The sequence below is a fragment of the Heptranchias perlo genome, chromosome 3, assembly GCF_035084215.1.
Source record: "Heptranchias perlo isolate sHepPer1 chromosome 3, sHepPer1.hap1, whole genome shotgun sequence".
NCBI classification, from domain to species: Eukaryota; Metazoa; Chordata; class Chondrichthyes; order Hexanchiformes; family Hexanchidae; genus Heptranchias; species Heptranchias perlo.
This window is the reverse complement of record NC_090327.1, coordinates 55,116,939-55,134,158: the sequence shown is the minus strand read 5'-3', so window position 1 is coordinate 55,134,158 and position 17,220 is coordinate 55,116,939. Positions and strand designations below refer to the sequence as shown.

The 17,220-nt window shown below is 42.2% G+C and overlaps 1 protein-coding gene across 2 annotated transcripts in view; it reads right to left on the bottom strand.

Moving 5' to 3' along the window:
* Window positions 1-4,453: 4,453 nt before the first annotated feature.
* The window catches only part of usp14 (ubiquitin specific peptidase 14 (tRNA-guanine transglycosylase)), a 52,427-nt gene continuing 39,660 nt past the window's right edge, over window positions 4,454-17,220 (bottom strand). For both annotated transcript variants that reach the window (XM_067979745.1, XM_067979746.1), the window contains 2 exons: window positions 8,607-8,714; window positions 4,454-5,184 (listed from right to left, as the gene is read on the bottom strand). In XM_067979745.1, coding sequence (XP_067835846.1) covers window positions 5,033-5,184; window positions 8,607-8,714 — 260 coding nt within the window. In that variant the 3' untranslated portion in view covers window positions 4,454-5,032. The remainder of the gene's footprint in view (window positions 5,185-8,606; window positions 8,715-17,220) is intronic.

The following is a 17,220-nucleotide window of genomic DNA, read 5'->3' as shown; positions in this document are numbered from 1 at the left end:
CAGTATCAGAAGCCCTGTTAAAATCAGAACCCTCTCTCTACCAAACTTAAAATCACAAAGTTTCTTACATGAACTATCAATGCAATAAAATCTGCAATAAAGATGCTACACTCAACTGCGAGGGTGCAAATTGCAACAATATAACATACCTTCCTTTCACATTAGCATCTACTTTTGGAAGATTTACTATTTGACTGCAACAAAACTTTACATACAACTTCTTTCTCTGGGCCTTGCTTCAATTGATGTTACCGGGGCCAGATCTAAATAGTTAACCATCACTTTCTGAACAAAGGTGGTTTGCAGTATACATTTAGCTATAATATGAATATACTGTTTATCGGCACAACACTTCAATTCCACCATCATCCGCCTCTGCTTCTCGCAAGCAACAAGGTTAATATGAGAAATACATGTGTTTATACAGTGCCTTTTCTTGACCTGAGGAGATCTCAAAGCACTTTAGAGCCATTGAAGTACTTTTGCAATAGAGAACCATCCTTGTAGTTGTCTTTGGGTAATTTTGTCACTATGCCGAATAAGCAACATGGCATGTACGAAGGCAATAAACCCAGAAGGAATGCAGTTCTAATTGCTCCTGCTTACCTTTTCAAAATGAATCAGTTTCAAAAGGCATTTGATAAAGTTTTGACCAAGAGATCACCAGCTAAAATTAATGCGCATGGAATCGGAGGCAATGCTTCTGCATGGATAGAAAATTCTTCGGAGTAAGAAGACAGTGTTGAGAGAAAATGGATATTCCTGGATTGGCAGGCAGCGACAAATCCTTCAGGGTTCAGTACGTGGGCCCAAACTTTTCATTCTATGTATGGCATGGATTTAGGGAAATATTCAAGTTTACAGATGAATCTAGAAGGTACCATCAATTGCAACAAAAAAAACAGAAAATTGCAACGGTACATAGGTTATGAGGAGGTGAAAGAATGGGAGATGTAATCTAATGAGATGAAGTGTGGGGTAGAATACAGTGGGCACAAGATTGGCAGATGATAAGGTGTGTAGAAGAGGCATTTAGGGATCCAGGTACATAAATTGTTAAAAACTAGTTCACAGGTACAAAAAGAATAAGGTGTTGGGCTCGATCATAAAAGGTATAAAATATAAATACCACTGCACTTTATGAAGTGATGGTCAGACCTCATTTGGAGTATTGAGGAGTATTCGTTTTTGGGACTGGCCAGATGCAGAGTTTTTTCCAGTCCCGCACTTTCCTGTACTGAAAACGGCCCAATTTCATCTGTCTACTGCCCTATTTTTCGGTGAACAGGATGATAGCGAGACAAAAATTGGAGAGAGAAAATAAAATCACCAACCTATTACCGTAGGTGCCACCCATTCCAATTTTCAGGCAGTCCTGGATTTAGGCAGTCAGCTCTCCCACCAGAAACAGGCAAGGGCCTAATAAATATATTCAAATGCAGGTCCTATCATGTTGTTAGGACCCAAATAACAATCAGCAATGCCACCGTTACTTCCTCAACCAGCCCCCCACAAATCTCAGGCAGTGCAAGTGGGAGGTACCCATTTCCAGTGCTGCATAAAGAGGTCCTCACTTGCTTTCATTTAAATCACTGTAAATGTTTAAATTAACAGCAAGATATTTGCCACAGTCATTTTAGGCTACAGAATCACTTACAGCAGTTGGACAACCTTCACAAAGCTTAACAGGGTACTGACAATGCTCTTTTTCTGAAAACGAGCATTCTTTTGGCTATTCCATTCTGGTTAAAGGAAGAGGACCAGCTGCAACAGGTGGAAGGACCACATGGAACTGCAGCTGCAGGGAGACCACAGGAGAGCGCTCAGAAATCCCAACTCTCCCAACAGGGTGGAAAGGCCTAGAGACCCAGAGTCACATACCTACACTGGTCAGAGGAGCAGTGCATAAGGAGGTGGTGCTTCTCCAAGTAGGCTGTCAAAGACTTTTTCTTATTCGTTCATGGGATGTGGGCATCACTGGCAAGGCCAGCATTTATTGCCCATCCCTAATTGTCCTAGAGAAGATGGTGGTGAGCTGCCTTCTTGAACCGCTGCAGTCCGTGTGGTGAAGGTTCTCCCACAGTGCTGTTAGGTAGGGAGTTCCAGGATTTTGACCCAGCGACGATGAAGGATCGGCAATATATTTCCAAGTCGGGATGGTGTGTGACTTGAAGGGGAACGTGCAGGTGGTGATGATCTCATGTGCCTGCTGCTCTTGTCCTTCTAGGTGGTAGAGGTCGTGGGTTTGGGAGTTGCTGCAGTGCATCCTGTGGATGGTACACACTGCAGCCACTGTGTGCCGGTGGTGAAGGGAGTGAACGTTTCGGGTGGTGGATGGGGTTCCAATCAAGTGGGCTGCTTTGTCCTGGATGGTGTCGAGCTTCTTGAGTGTTGTTGGAGCTGCACTCATCCAGGCAAGTGGACACTCCTGACTTGTGCCTTGTAGATGGTGGAAAGGCCTTGGGGAGTCAGGAGGTGAGTCACTTACCGCACAATACCCAGCCTCTGACCTACTCTTGTAGCCACAGTATTTATGTGGCTGGTCCAGTTAAGTTTCTGGTCAATGGTGACCCCCAGGATGTTGATAGTGGGGGATTCGGCGATGGTAATGCCGTTGAATGTCAAGGGGAGGTGGTTAGACACTCTCGTGTTGGAGATGGTCATTGCCTGGCACTTGTCTGGTGTGAATGTTACTTGCCACTTATCAGCCCAAGCCTGGATGTTGTCCAGGTCTTCCTGCATGCGGGCACGGATTGCTTCATTATCTGAGGGGTTGCGAATGGAACTGAACACTGTGCAATCATCAGCGAACATCCCCATTTCTGACCTTATGATGGAGGGGAGGTCATTGATGAAGCAGCTGAAGATGGATGGGCCTAGAACACTGCCCTGAGGAACTCCTGCAGCAATATCCTGGGGCTGAGATGATTGGCCTCCAACAACCACTACCATCTTTCTTTGTGCTAGGTATGACTCCAGCCACTGGAGTTTTCCCCCTGATTCCCATTGACTTCAATTTTACTAGGGCTCCTTGGTGCCACACACGGTCAAATGCTGCCTTGATGTCAAGGGCAGTCACTCTCACCTCACCTCTGGAATTCAGCTCTTTTGTCCATGTTTGGACCAACGCTGTAATGAGGTCTGGAGCCGAGTGGTCCTGGCGGAATCCAAACTGAGCATCGGTGAACATGTTATTGGTGAGTAAGTGCCGCTTGATAGCACTGTCGACACCTTCCATCACATATGATGATTGAGAGTAGACTGATGGGGCGGTAATTGGCCGGATTGGATTTGTCCTGCTTTTTGTGTACCTAGATTGTCTCCTGCAACGAGACCAACAGCAAAATGCCACAGCTAGCACGGTGTGGCCTGTTATAGTCAAAATCACTGCAGCCTTCAACTTCTTAGCCTCCAGCTCCTTGCAGGCTGCTACAGGCGATATCAGTAATGTCAGTCAATCTGCAGTTCATGCTTGCATCAAGCATGTTTGCTCAAATAAACAATTTCATCATGTTCTCCATGAAGAAATGGAAACAGCAGGATAGGGCTCTGGGATTCATGCAGATTACAGGCTTACCCCAAGTCCAGTGCGTCATTGACTACATCCACCTTGCAGTGCGGACTCCTGCAGATGAGCCTGTTGCCTTTAGGAATTACAAGGGCTTCCATTCCATTAACGTGCAACTGGAATGTGAACACCAGCAGGGCATTGTGCACGTTTCTGCCAGCTTTCCTGGAAAGTTGCCATAATGCTTTTATCCTGCACCAATCCTTCGTCTTCCCATTCTTTGCTCTGAATAGCAAGAGAGAAGCTGGAAGCTTGGGGACATGGGGGGGTGGGGGGGGGGGTGTGTGGAGCGGTGTGTGTGCGCGCACATGTATATAAACGTGAGCAATAGTTAAGTGGATAAAAGGAAAAGGAAGGGAAAATGCCCAAATACCCTGCAGTCACCCCATCTCCACTGCTACTGGTCCTCCCTCTGTCAATGATGGTGTTGAATGGAGTCCCAAAGTGGTCAGTATTTGGACCTCCATTGTTTCGAATGGACAACCACCGTATTAGAAGAATACGCTTTATAGCCTTTCTGATCCTTGATATTTGTTATTATACTGTATAAGGAGTAAATGAAATAGCACTTTATAAAAAAAAACGGGCAGCATTCTGTTCCACTGCGTGGACTCCGGACCACACACCAACTGTTGCAGAGTACAGGCAACCTGCTCCAGCTCCTTGCCCATAAACCAACCTCCAGACAGTGCACAAGGCAGCTGCCGACTGACTGTCCCTATAGAAAAACATGAGGCCTCCACTTAATAATTCCCTACTCGAGCTCAGGAACTCAGCACTGTGGGGAAATTATCAGGTGATGATGAATCATACTTGGGTTCAGTGTGACGATTAGGTTATTTTTCAACAATTCTTGTTCATATAATAAAGTTAAACCACAAAATATTAGTGAAACATAAGTTTTATGATTTTACATTATACAACAAAATGTGGTTTTAGGCAAACTGGTTTTGGCTGGAGCAGTAATACAATAATGGAAAAAATTAGAACTTTGTTTGTAGCTACAATGTAAAGTTAAGTTTACATTGTATTTTTAATTTCCAATATGCATTTAGTCAAAGAATTAAAAGAAATCCCATTCAACACAGTATTAACTTTCTGTTCCTCTCTTTTACAGCATCACATAACCAGTCACCATTAACCACATGACTAAAAACCACATTTAACATAAAGGAACAAAACAGAAGAATTATGGATCACTTGCTTTTTTAATTATTATTCCACATTGAGAAATGTCAGAATTAAGAACAGATTCAATCCACAGGTCTTCCTCAACTAATGCCTGATTTGTTTTGAAAGGTTTGGTAGATGATGTGAAGCAGTACCAGGGTCACAGTTGAGGCAACACCTTCCTTTTGCAGTCTTACATCTGAGTAAGGTAAGCTACAGAAAGTGAAGGCATCATACAACAGTAATAGCCATGCAGGATGAGGAAAATGAAGGTAGTTGTGCTCAACTATGACATCACTGCTGGGCTTCATCTTCAATTATTTCTAGTCTACGAGGCCCATACAGTAGAACATAGGCTATGTGCCAGTCACCACCACCAGACAACTTCAGAATATCTTCAGGTGCCACAACACTGACTTTATCATCATCGAATTTGATCCACTCATCTAAAAATTAATTCGATAAAAAATGAGAAATGAAAACCTCCACATTTAAGTACACATGAAATACAAACTTCTGTTACAATATATATTTATGTGTAGGCCGCACTAATTGGTATTCTAAATTTACTTCAAAGCTGTCAGTTTAGCTTGGGTTGCAGCTGCAACAGGCAAGACTTCAAAATTTGTGACAGCTCTACTGCACACCTACACAAAATAAACATGCACACGGGTATATAGATAAAAACATCTTCATGATCAAAGACACCAGCAGCAAAGCAAAAGCTTTCAAAGACTACAAATGGTTTGGGCCTATTATCAATGTTGAATCTCTCCAGTTGTTACTTGAAAGGAACAAAACCTTGTTAAATAAGCAGGAAGTGTTCAAGCAATTTTAAAATAAAAATTATTCAAGGGCGGTCATTCAAGAGTGGGAAGGTCATGGGTTCTATACTCCACTTCTGAATCTACGCGGCATTTGTGGAAGGATGCAACACCTCCCTGCAAGGGGGAAGCAAGTGGGCAAGGACAGAAAAGCCAGACAGGAATGCCCTGCCTGGGTAGTACCTCACTTCCCAGCAGCCAGCCAGAAAAAGGTACTGATGAAGATCTAGGAGCAAGATACACACACTCTAAACAGAAAATATGATCAATCTTCACGTAGAGAGATACGAGGATAAATTGTCAAAAGCCAATTCTCAATTGCATAGTTTTGTGATAATCACATCACAACAGAGAGTGGTGAATCTTTGGAATTCTCTACCTCAGAGGGCTGTGGATGCTCATCAATGAGTATATTCAAAACTGAGATCGATATATTTTTGGACACTAAGGGAATCAAGGGATATGGGGATATGATGGGAAAGTGGAGTTGAGGTAGAAGATCAGCCATGATCTTATTGAATGGCAAAGCATGCTCGAGGGGCCTTATGGCCTACTCTTGCTCCTATTTCTTATGTTCTCAACAGCACGTGGAACCAGGAAAGTAGGTCCTTCTCTATGGAACAACACTCAAATGTCCTCATTCGGTGGCAGTTTGTTTCTTCCCACATAAACTGGTACATTGATTTTCAAGAATTTATATTTTCCCTCAGGAGTATTTTATGGATTAGTTAAAATATTCCAGTGGTCCAAACTGCAGCATGTCTGCTCAGCCTGCAGTGGAAAGTGCTGCTCTAACACCAACCCTTCCAGTTACACAATGGGATATAACTGAGGATTCATGTTACGAGGGGGCAGGTGGAAATAAGGTGTATCCTCTTTTTATAATAATTAATGCAATATAAAAACTGCGCTTTCTTAACCATCAGTTTTCTCCTCCCCTTCCTGAAGGTGCTGATTTGTGCTCAGGTTTGGTTACATAGTCATGGCAGTCTTCTAGCACTTGGGCCATCATTTATACATGAGTATGGACAATGTCTGTAGGCTAATGAACAATAAGGAGACATCATAGCTGGGCTGATGCCTACATACAAGCACATTTTCCAATAGGGGTCATCGGATAGTGATAAGGAACAGGAACCAGGGTGATTTTGACACTCCTCCCCCCCCGCCCCGCCTCCAGTGACAATGGGCCTTGGTCAATTGCTACATCAATTTGGGTCCAAAAGAATAGATGATTGCAAACTGTTGACTTCCTCCTCCTCTCCCCCAGTGGAACAATAAATTGCTTTGTTGCAAAGAAGTTCTTAAGATTAAATGTTGAAGTAAATCATTATGTTATACTTCTGCATTAGGAGTACAATGCAACTTGTACACCAGAACAATGTAGAATTTATAGATTTAAAAGTCTTTTTCCAAAAATGCTTTCCCAATAATGTTAACACCTTATTGGGAAAGGTGTTAACATTATTGTGTTAATAATGTTAACACCTTTCATGGCATCGGCGCAGCTGTCTTTTTTTTGCAGGTGTCCTTATTTTCAAAATAGTCATTGTAAAAATTTTACCAACAATCTTGAATCAGCTGAGATTATGATCAAAAACTAATCAGCTGCAACAATGCTAAAAATCCCCCTTCCCCCACATCAGCGTTCAGCTCTGTTTACTTAACAGTTCAGCAGTCTAAATTCACATTTCATTTCAATCCGCTTTCACTTGGAGCAGAATGTAACTTCAGTAATGAACTGCGTTCTCAGTTCTACTTACCAGCATTAGGGCAGTCACAGGACAAAAAAAAGGGGGAAATATGATGACGGGTTGTGCTGGTATATTAAAGTTGCCAAAGGCAAGTCTTAGAATGGATTGAGAACATTTGGGAGGGAAAACACAAGTCACATTATGTGTAGGAACAAAACTGCATTTTTCTGGTTGAGTGGTGAGTCTGCAGGAAGACTGACTGATAGCCGGGACTTTCAGGCCTGTCCATCACTCTATAGAGCAGCAGAGGCAGAAAGACTTGGGGCAGCCATCCACCTTCACTCCCCAAAGCCAAAGCTCCTTGAAGAAGCAGATCCACGATCAGGAGTCGAGGGAAAGATAACGATGGCAGGGTCAAGGGGAGAGGAGCCGCCAGCAGCCATTGGAAGAATGCATGGATGCATGGCTGGGGCAGGAAAGGACAGCCCCCCTTGCAGTTCACACGCACCTTCCTTGATACGGGAGACTGGTGAGGTCAGTGCATGGCAGCGGAGGGTTTTGTGAAAGAAAGCTTTTGTCGAATGGGAAGTTCTTTACCCAGCAACCATAGCGGCAGAAGAACTGCTCTATCCCTGGGATAGATCCATGCAGGCATACAATCCCAGAGATAGAGCAATGTCTCTGCCGCTATGGGTGCTGGGTAAAGTGCGCCCCATTCCACAAAAGCAGTTTCTTTCACAAAACCTGCTGGCGCCTCGTGCTGACCTGCATGTCCCATGTTTTAAGTTGTAAAGGGGCTTGATGCATTGAAGGCTGTTTGTAGTTCGGAATTTGCGAGCGTCCGTGGTTTCAGGGTGTCTCTTGAATATTTTACCATGTAAGTTATTTGGGTGTCTCAATAACTTTGTTTTTTGGGAGTGTCCGTTTATACAGGTTTCATTGTATTTCTTTAAAGTTTGCTCCACTTCCCCAAACTCGGTCTAACTTCAGGGGCAGATCAACTGCTCCTTGGCCTCCACCTATGAAAAGCTGATGGCATGTCAGGTGAGGATAGAAGTGGGCTCAGCTGTGATACCCTACACAGTTGGCCCTCAGCATCTTTCTGGACAGAAAACTGACCTAAAAAAAAAAGCTACCGGAACTCTGCTTTTTTCAGAGTTCTCCCCACAGATGCAACTGAAATAGGAAAGTGAGCAGGCGGACCCTCACCCTACCACTCCATGGGACAGTCCCAAAATGCTGCAACTCTGCATAGTAAAAAATAAAATCTTTTTTGACTGACTCACTGAAAGTACCTTTGTTTTATTAGTTGGTCAATGCAAAATGAATGTATAAAACAAGTAACATTACCTGATTTTCTTCTAACCCAAGCTACATAATGACCAGACGAACTCGACCTGCCTTGATGAGTTAGCACTGCCATTAGATCATAGTAACCACTGCTATTTGAGCCCAAATCTGTTAAAATAAAAAAAGAATTAGTTTAATAAGTTCTTAAACAGCATGCATAACACAACTTTAATTCCCACACTGTAAAGTTACTGGTCTCAGCTGCACTCAGTGCTGTGTGAAGACACCATGCAGAGGCCAGGTGCCACCCTAGTATGTCTGATAGCAGTCAACTCAGATCAATATTTTTAAGAGGCATGGGAAAGCCTTGTCAGCCAGGTTGCAGATGGTAGCTTGGTCTTGGAAGGAGAGAGACCTGGAACCAACTCAAAAAAATTACAAAGCTGTTTTTTAAAAAAATGTTGTACATCCACATACGGTGAAGTGACAGTAATCATTCATGTATAACTTTATTTCTATTCCATCGGTTCTTACAAATGAGGTAAAACACCTCCAATTCCTGCACCAGCTTTGTGGCTTGTTCAGCATGTCTAGCTCTAGTGTCATTTCAAGTATCCAAGCATGGCCACAACTGTTACTTCAGGAAAAAGTGCAAGCTGGTTCACAAGCTGCTTAGCAGCATAATAAAACTGCTACCACAGTAAACCATTGTTATATTCTAATATCAAGCCAAAGCTGAGAGGTCAACGTAAACAGGTTTCCAAGCCCCACACACAGAATCAAAGAATAATAGGAATAAAATGATAGGAAAAAAACCTGTTGGGGTCTTCATTATGCAAATGATATGTATCCTCTACACACCGTAGGAGTAAAGCCTAACTTACACTGGTTGGTTGGTTCTGGTGTGCCTTGCACCCACACAAAATGTCATCATTAGATTGCAGACAGGCAGCACCTCACATGTTCTCTTCCTAGCCTGTGTAAAGCCCCATGGTCTGTACTGTTGTGCTACTTCATTTTGACCTGACGCTAAACTGAAACTAAACACTAATCTTCCAATCAAAACACCGCTGCACTGTCTATGAGGGGATTGGTGGATGAAATAGTATGTTGATGATGCATAGCATTTGAAAAATGCTGATGACCCTAAAACAACAACTTGTATTTATATAGCGCCTTTAACATAGTAAAGCGTCCCAAGGCATATCATGGGAGCGATTATCAAACAAAATTTGACATTGAGCAACACGAGGAGATATTAGGAGAGATGACCAAAAGCTTGGTCAAAGAGGTAGGTTTTAAGGGGGTCTTAAAGGAGGAGAGAGCGATAGAGAGGTGGAGAGGTTTAGGGAGGGAATTCCAGAGCTTAGGGCCTAGACAGTTGAAGGCACGGCTGCCAATGGTGGAGCAATTAAAATCAGGGATATGCAAGAAGCAAGAATTGGAGCGCAGGGATCTCGAAGGGTTGTAGGGCTGGAGGAGGTTAAAGAGATGGGAGGGGCAAGGCCATGGAGGGATTTGAAAATAAGAATGAGAATTTTAAAACCGACACACTCCCAGACCGGGAGCCGGTGTAGGTCAGTGAGCACAAGGATGATGGATAGTCTATCTTTATTCATTAGCCATCCATATCCATATACCAAGGTAGTACAATTAGTGGGAGAGACTCCTGCAGAGGAGCTGCAACATCAGCTGTCAAAACAGATCTGTACAACACTCAAATCTAAACGGCAATGCTTAATAAAGGGAGATTTACAGACAATATCAAATCAGAACCTGATTGAGTGATGCCCAGGACGCAGCTGTAACCACTAACATGCTCCTTGGTTTCTTCCCTCCAAGATGGTAGCAATATAAAACGCACTCAACCATCCAGTTGGACAAACACTACTTGGTCACTAGGCTGCCTCGGATCATTGCACCACAGGACACAACAACTTTGGAGACTTTCAAAGTTGCTTTGAATGGAACACACAGTAACTTAGTTTTCTGCAAAAAACACTCCATTTTTGACTAATCCAACTAAACTGGACAGCAATATTTGATACGAACTCCACGTGAATCCAACGGGCTACCTGGTCAGAAAGCTGAATCAAAAATAGTTGATCTATAATAAGGGCTTCCAGTTTAAGAAATTCTGTAAATTAAAATTGAAGCTAACACTGCAACTTTTCATGCAAGAAATTGAATCACACAAGCAAAGAAATTCAAACCATAAATACCATCACATTTTTGGATTTTTATGCTAAATATTCTCTCAGGTTACAGGATCATCAGCTGCTCCCGTAAATGGATGTTGTGTCCCCTATGATCTGGAGTGTACCTTTTTTTGCCCAATATCTAGTTAGGTAATAAGCAAGACCCAAGGATCATAACAGAGAACCTTACTCTGTACATCGACTACTGGAAAGCATCATGTGCCACTCCATGATTCTCTCTATGAAAAACATACTGAATATACACTCTTACCAGACTCGGGCTCTGAACCAACAAATGGTTTTATTTAAATAAAACAAATGAATGAATAGCATACAATATAAAACAGTGAATCGTACACCCCACTGCCCTTCTCGATACATTAAATAATTAAGATACCATTTGCTTTCTTTCCAAACATGGATTTTAAACAGAAGTTTACTTGCTATAGTTTCAATTTGGCCTCGCTTCCTTGCTGGGGCGGCTCAAACTTAAACAAAGAACTGCTGCCTATAAAGCTGACACTGAATGCAGGCTGCTTCTCGAGGCTTCGCAAAGGAAGTCTGATTGCAACTCATTTTGAAGTTATACTGAAACAAAAGGAAATGGATAACAACATCTATGATGCGTTTTGGAAGGAAGAATGAGTAGAAGCAATATAAACTAAATGGTACAATTTTAAAGGGGGTGCAGGAACAGAGAGACCTCGGGGTTTATTACATAAATCTTTGAAGGCAGCAGGATAAGTTGATAAGGTTGCTAAAAAAGCTTTATAAGTAGAGGCATAAAAGCAAAGGCATTATGCTAAACCTTTATAAATCACTGGTTAGGCCTCAGCTGAGCAGTGTGTCCAATTCTAGGCACTTTAGCAATGATGTCAAGGCCTTAGAGGGTGCAGAGACTAACTAGAATGGTACCAGAGTTGAGCGATTTCAGTTATGTGGAGAGACTAGAGAAGCTGGGATTGTTCTCCATATAGCAGAGAATGTTAAGGGGAGATGTGATAGAGGTGTTCAAAATCATGAAGCATTTTGATACAGTAAATAGGGAGAAACTAGAGGGTAGGTAACCAGAGAACACAGATTTAAGGTAATTGGCAAAAGAACCAGGGGGGGAAAATGAGGAGAATGTTTTTCATGCAGCGGGTTACGATGATCTGGAATGCACTGCATGAAAGAGTGGTGGAAGCAGATTCAATAGTAACTTTCAAAAGGGAATTGGATAAATACTTGAAGGGGAAAAAACTGTAGGGCTATGGGGAAAGAGTAGTGGAGTGGGACTAATGGATAGCTTTTTCAAAGAGCCAGCACAGACAAGATGGGCCGAATGGCCTCCTTCTGTACTGTACGATTCTATCTCTCAATCACATTAGATCAGCATCAACAACTGTTCATAGAAGGTGTAATTCTCTTAACAATATCGAATGGATAGCCAATCATGGACAATGACAAAGAAGTATGTAATTGAATGTAATGGCTTCAGCATTTCAAGCAATTCACACCATTGAGAATTGACACAGGAAATCTGTTAGCATATTAAAAGTCCTACATATGATGTTAACTTCCTGCCCACAAACCTTACTTTCTCTTGTCATGATTTTTGAGTAGTGTTTTATGTCCACATTTACAATGTAAAATTGCTATGTAAACATTTATGATGGAAATTCCTATGTGAACATTGCCTGTAACAGTAATATTGTAGGCCTGTGACCACTACATAGTACAAGTCACCCAGCTCTAATATGCCATTTACTTTTTCAGCAATTTTCTTTACAATTCAGGAACGTCTTATTTTTAAAGTTATCCATTTTAAGTTTTTTTATATATAAACTTAATATATTTTCATTTATTTCACTGTCTTGTCACCCACTGCTGTTTCATCTGCTGCCTTGCTACTCCCGTCCAAAATTTTGCTAGCTCCTGGCCCTGCCACGATAGCTGTGGCCTCTTGCCTGGCTGACCCACCTCTCAGATGGACAAGGAGGCCTGTTACAAACTTCACGTAAAGCCGTTAACCATCCTTAAAAAGTGCAATTACCATGGGTCAAAGGAGGGCAGCGCTAGCTGTCCATTTCTAGCAGCTCTACCACTGGCGGCCTCCATTTCTGTACAACTGCAGACAAGCAAAGATGAACAGCTGAGAGAACCTGAGGGAACTCATTCAAAAGCTCACTACAAAGGAGGGATCAGTCCAGGCACGAAAACTACCTCCTACAGGTCAGTGCTAAGGGCTCGAGAGGAATTAAATTTCATGATTCATCTAAGACTGTTTGCTTTCACCCTGTACGTACTTTACATGAGTTCAACTCAGTCTCGCACTTTGTGCTTTATTCTAATAAAAAGATCCAATGTCTCACTAATATATTTAACATCATGTTACCTATATGGTTTATTCACACTGTGTTCTTTATAGCTGTATTGAATTTCATAATGTTCCTCTCCTTCTAAAACAGTGCATCCTCTGATTTCCCATTAGCAATGCCACAGAGGAGTCATTGGTCTTTCAATAATAACAATAAAAATGATTACTATTATTGAAATAAAATGATAATGAGGACAGAATTTTCCTAAGTGGTGTCCAACTATTGGACACTGAATAAAGCTTCTAAAGAATGCTAAATTCCAAGCAAAAGAAGCTTTGGACAAGATCAAATTTTATTTAGTTAAAAAGCCATTTGTTACAATTAATATATTAGTAAAGAAAGAATTAACTTGCATTTATATACTGTCTTTCATCATCTCAGGGCATCCCAAAGTGTTTCACAGCCAATGAAGTATTCTTGAAATGTAGACAACGTTGTAATGTAGGGAAATGCGGAAGCAAATTTTAATACAGCGAGGTCCCCAAACAGCAATGGCCCAAAATTTGCTGTCAAAATAACGGTGAGGCTGAAGATGCTCACCGTTATTTAAGCACCAATCGCACAGCAACTTCAGGGGAGGACAGATACGCGAAAATTTGGAAGTTGCTGTCCGAGATGCGCCTCTCCGCTGTTCGTTTTGTGAAAATGGCATCTTGCTGTCCAACTCACCATTGAAATGCATTAAAAGGCGTGAAGTTCCTGTAGTTGTGTGGTAGATACGATCTAAACTCGCCACAGAAAGTTAGGGCTTGTCCATTTCAGTCTAAGTACCTTTTTAACGGCATATTAACTGCCAGTCAATCTCCCTGGCACTGAAAATTAACTATTACTAGTGTGAAGTCTCATTCCTTCAGCTGATAATTGTTGTTACTGATTTTTCAAAAAATTAATTTTTTTTTTCTACTTTGTCTCTTTTTTTTCTCTCTCTCTTAATCTAATCTTACTTTTCCCTCTCTATTTCTCTTTCTGTACCTGATTTGACATTGAATTCAGTATTCGAACTCACACTTCCTGGTTCAGACTTCGTGCTGTTCATTTCAATCCTTCAATCTGATTGGTTAAGGAGATACATAGTTACTTGCCCTGTTCACTCAGATCCCAGATGCCCTGTAGAGGATGCCGCGCCGTTTCCCTCACATTTCCAGCAACTTCCAGTGCAAAATACCATGGAGATTAAACGGGCAAGGGCAAGTCTAACTAATGGCGGGCACCGTTTGTTGACCGGCGACAGCAATTTCTGGCCTATTGAAATAAATGACTAGATAATCTGTTTCTGGTGATGTTGGTTGAGGAATAAATGTTGACCAGGACACTGCAACAACTCCCCTCCTTTTCTTCAACTAGTGCCCCACCTGAGGGGGCAGATGGGGCATTAGTTTAATGTTTCATCCGAAAGACTGTCTGACAGTCTAGCACTGGAAGGGTCAGCTTACATTAAGTGCTTATGTCTCTGGAGTTGCAGAGGCAGGAGAGCAACCACTGAGCCCATTAAGCCAGTGGAGCTAAACACTGAAGTAAGACATCTACAACGACGATACTAAGCTGGTAAATAAAGTAAAAGGTATAGACCCATGCCTGGTGCTAACAATTTGGTGGCCCAGACACGGGCCCCTAACCTGAAAATGGCTCGGACAATACACATTTGTTTTATTCAGTGCTCTCGATATGTTCTGCCATAACTACACTCTACATAGCAAAGAACATCGAAAATTTACGGCACAGAAGGATGCCATTCAGCCCATCGTGACTGTGCCGGTCGAAATAGAGCTACCCAGCCTAATCCCACTTTCCAGCACTTGTAGCCTTGTAGGTTACGGCACTTCAAGTGCGTACCAAGTACCTTTTAAATGAGTTGAGGGTTTCTGCCTCTACCACCCTTTCAGGCAGTGAGTTCCAGATCTCCACCACCCTCTGGGTGAAAAAAATTTTCCTCAGCTCCTCTCTAATTCTTCTACCAATCACTTTAAATCTATGCCCCCTGTTTATTGACCTCTCTGCTAAGGGAAATAGGTCCTTCCTGTCCACTCTATCTAGGCCCCTCAGAATTTTATACACCTCAATTAAATCAACCCACAGCCTCCTCTATTCCAAAGAAAACAACCCCAGCCTATCCAATCTTACCTCATAGCTAAAATTCTCCAGTCCTGGCAACATCCTCTTAAATCTCCTCTGTACCTCCCTAGTGCAATCACATCTTTCTTGTAATGTGGTGACCAGAACAGTATGCAGTACACAAACTGTGGCCTAACTAGTGTTTCATACAGTTCTAGCATAACCTCCCTGCTCTTATATTCTATGCCACGGCTAATAAAGGAAAGTATCCCATATGCCTTAACCACCTTGTCTACCTGTCCTGCTACCTTCAGGGATCTATGGACATGCACTCCAAGGTCCCTCTCTTCCTCTACACTACTCAGTATCCTCCCATTTATTGTGTATTCCCTTGTCTTAATTGACCTCCTCAAATGCATTAACTCACACTTCTCCAGATTGAACTGCATTTGCTGCTTTTCTGCCCACCTGACCAGTCCATTGATATCTTTCTGCAGTCTACAGCTTTCCTCCTCACCATCAACCACTCAGCCAATTTTTGTATCATCTGCAAACTTCTTAATCATGCCCCCTTACATTTAAGTCTAAATCATTTATACCACAAAAAGCAAGGGACCTAGTACCGAGCCCTGCGGAACCGTCTTCCAGTCACAAAAACACCCGATCATTCCCCTTTGCTTCCTGCCAGAGCCAATTTTGGATCCAATTTGCCACTTTCCCTTGTACTTTTTTGACCAGTCTGCCATGTCAAAAGCCTTGCTAAAATCCATATAGACTACATCCATCGCACTACCCTCATCGACCCTCCCTCTTACCTCCTCAAAAAATTCACTCAAGTTAGTCAGACACGACCTTCCCTTAACAAATCCATGTTGTCTGTCCTTGATTAATCTGCGCCTTTCTAAATGACGGTTTACACTGTCCCTCAGAATTGATCCCAATAATTTGCCTCCAATCCGCTTGTAGTCCTCCAATTTGCCTGCAGTCCTCCAATCCTACGGCACCATGCCTATAGCCAGGAAGGACCATCAGGAATGATGGTCAGAGCATCCACTATTTTCTCTCTTGCTTCTTTTAACAGCCTGGGATACATTTCATCCAGGCCTGGCAATTTATCTACTTTCACAGATGCTAAACCCCTTAATACTTCCTCTCTCACTATGTTTATCCCATCCAATATTTCACTATCCTCCTCAACTACAATCTCTGCATCGACCCCCTCTTTTGTGAAGACAGACACAAAGTATTCATTAAGAACCATACCCACATCTTCCACCTCCACACGTAGGTTACCTTTTTGGTCTCTAATAGGCCCTTTGTTTTCCTTAGTTATTCTCTTGCTCTAATGTATAAAACATTTTTGGGTTTTTCTTAATTTTACTTGCCAGTATTTTTTCATGCCCCCTCTTTGCTTTCCTAATTTCCTTTTTAATTTCACCCCTGCACTTTCTATACTCCTTTAGGCTTTCTGTAGTATTGAGCTCTCAGTGTCTGACATAAGCTTCTTTTTTGCCTTATCTTACCCTGTATGCTCCTGGTCATCCAGGGGCCCTAGATTTGACAGTCCCACCCATTTTCTTTGTGGCAACATGTTTACTCTGAACCCCTTGAATCTCCCCCTTGAATGCCTCCCACTGCTCTGACACTGATTTACCTTCAAGTAGCTGTTTCCAGTCCACTTTTGCTAAATCACTTCTCAGCTTAGTAAAATTGGCCTTTCCCCAATTGAGAACTTTTACTCCTGTTCTATCTTTGTTCTTTTCCATAACTATGCTAAATCTAATTGAATGATCACTACCACCAAAATGCTCTCCCACTGATACTCCCTCCACCTGCCCAGCTTCATTCCCTAAAACTAAATCCAGAACTGACCACCCCCCCACCTCACTCTTGTTGGGCTTGCTACATACTGGCTAAAATAGTTCTCCTGAAAGCAATTTAAGAATTCTGCGTCCTCTATACCTTTTACACTGATTGTATCCTAGTTAATATTAGGGTAGTTGAAATCCCCTATTACTTCCCAGAGTGTTACAAAAATATTTAATGAAACAAAAGATTTAGCTT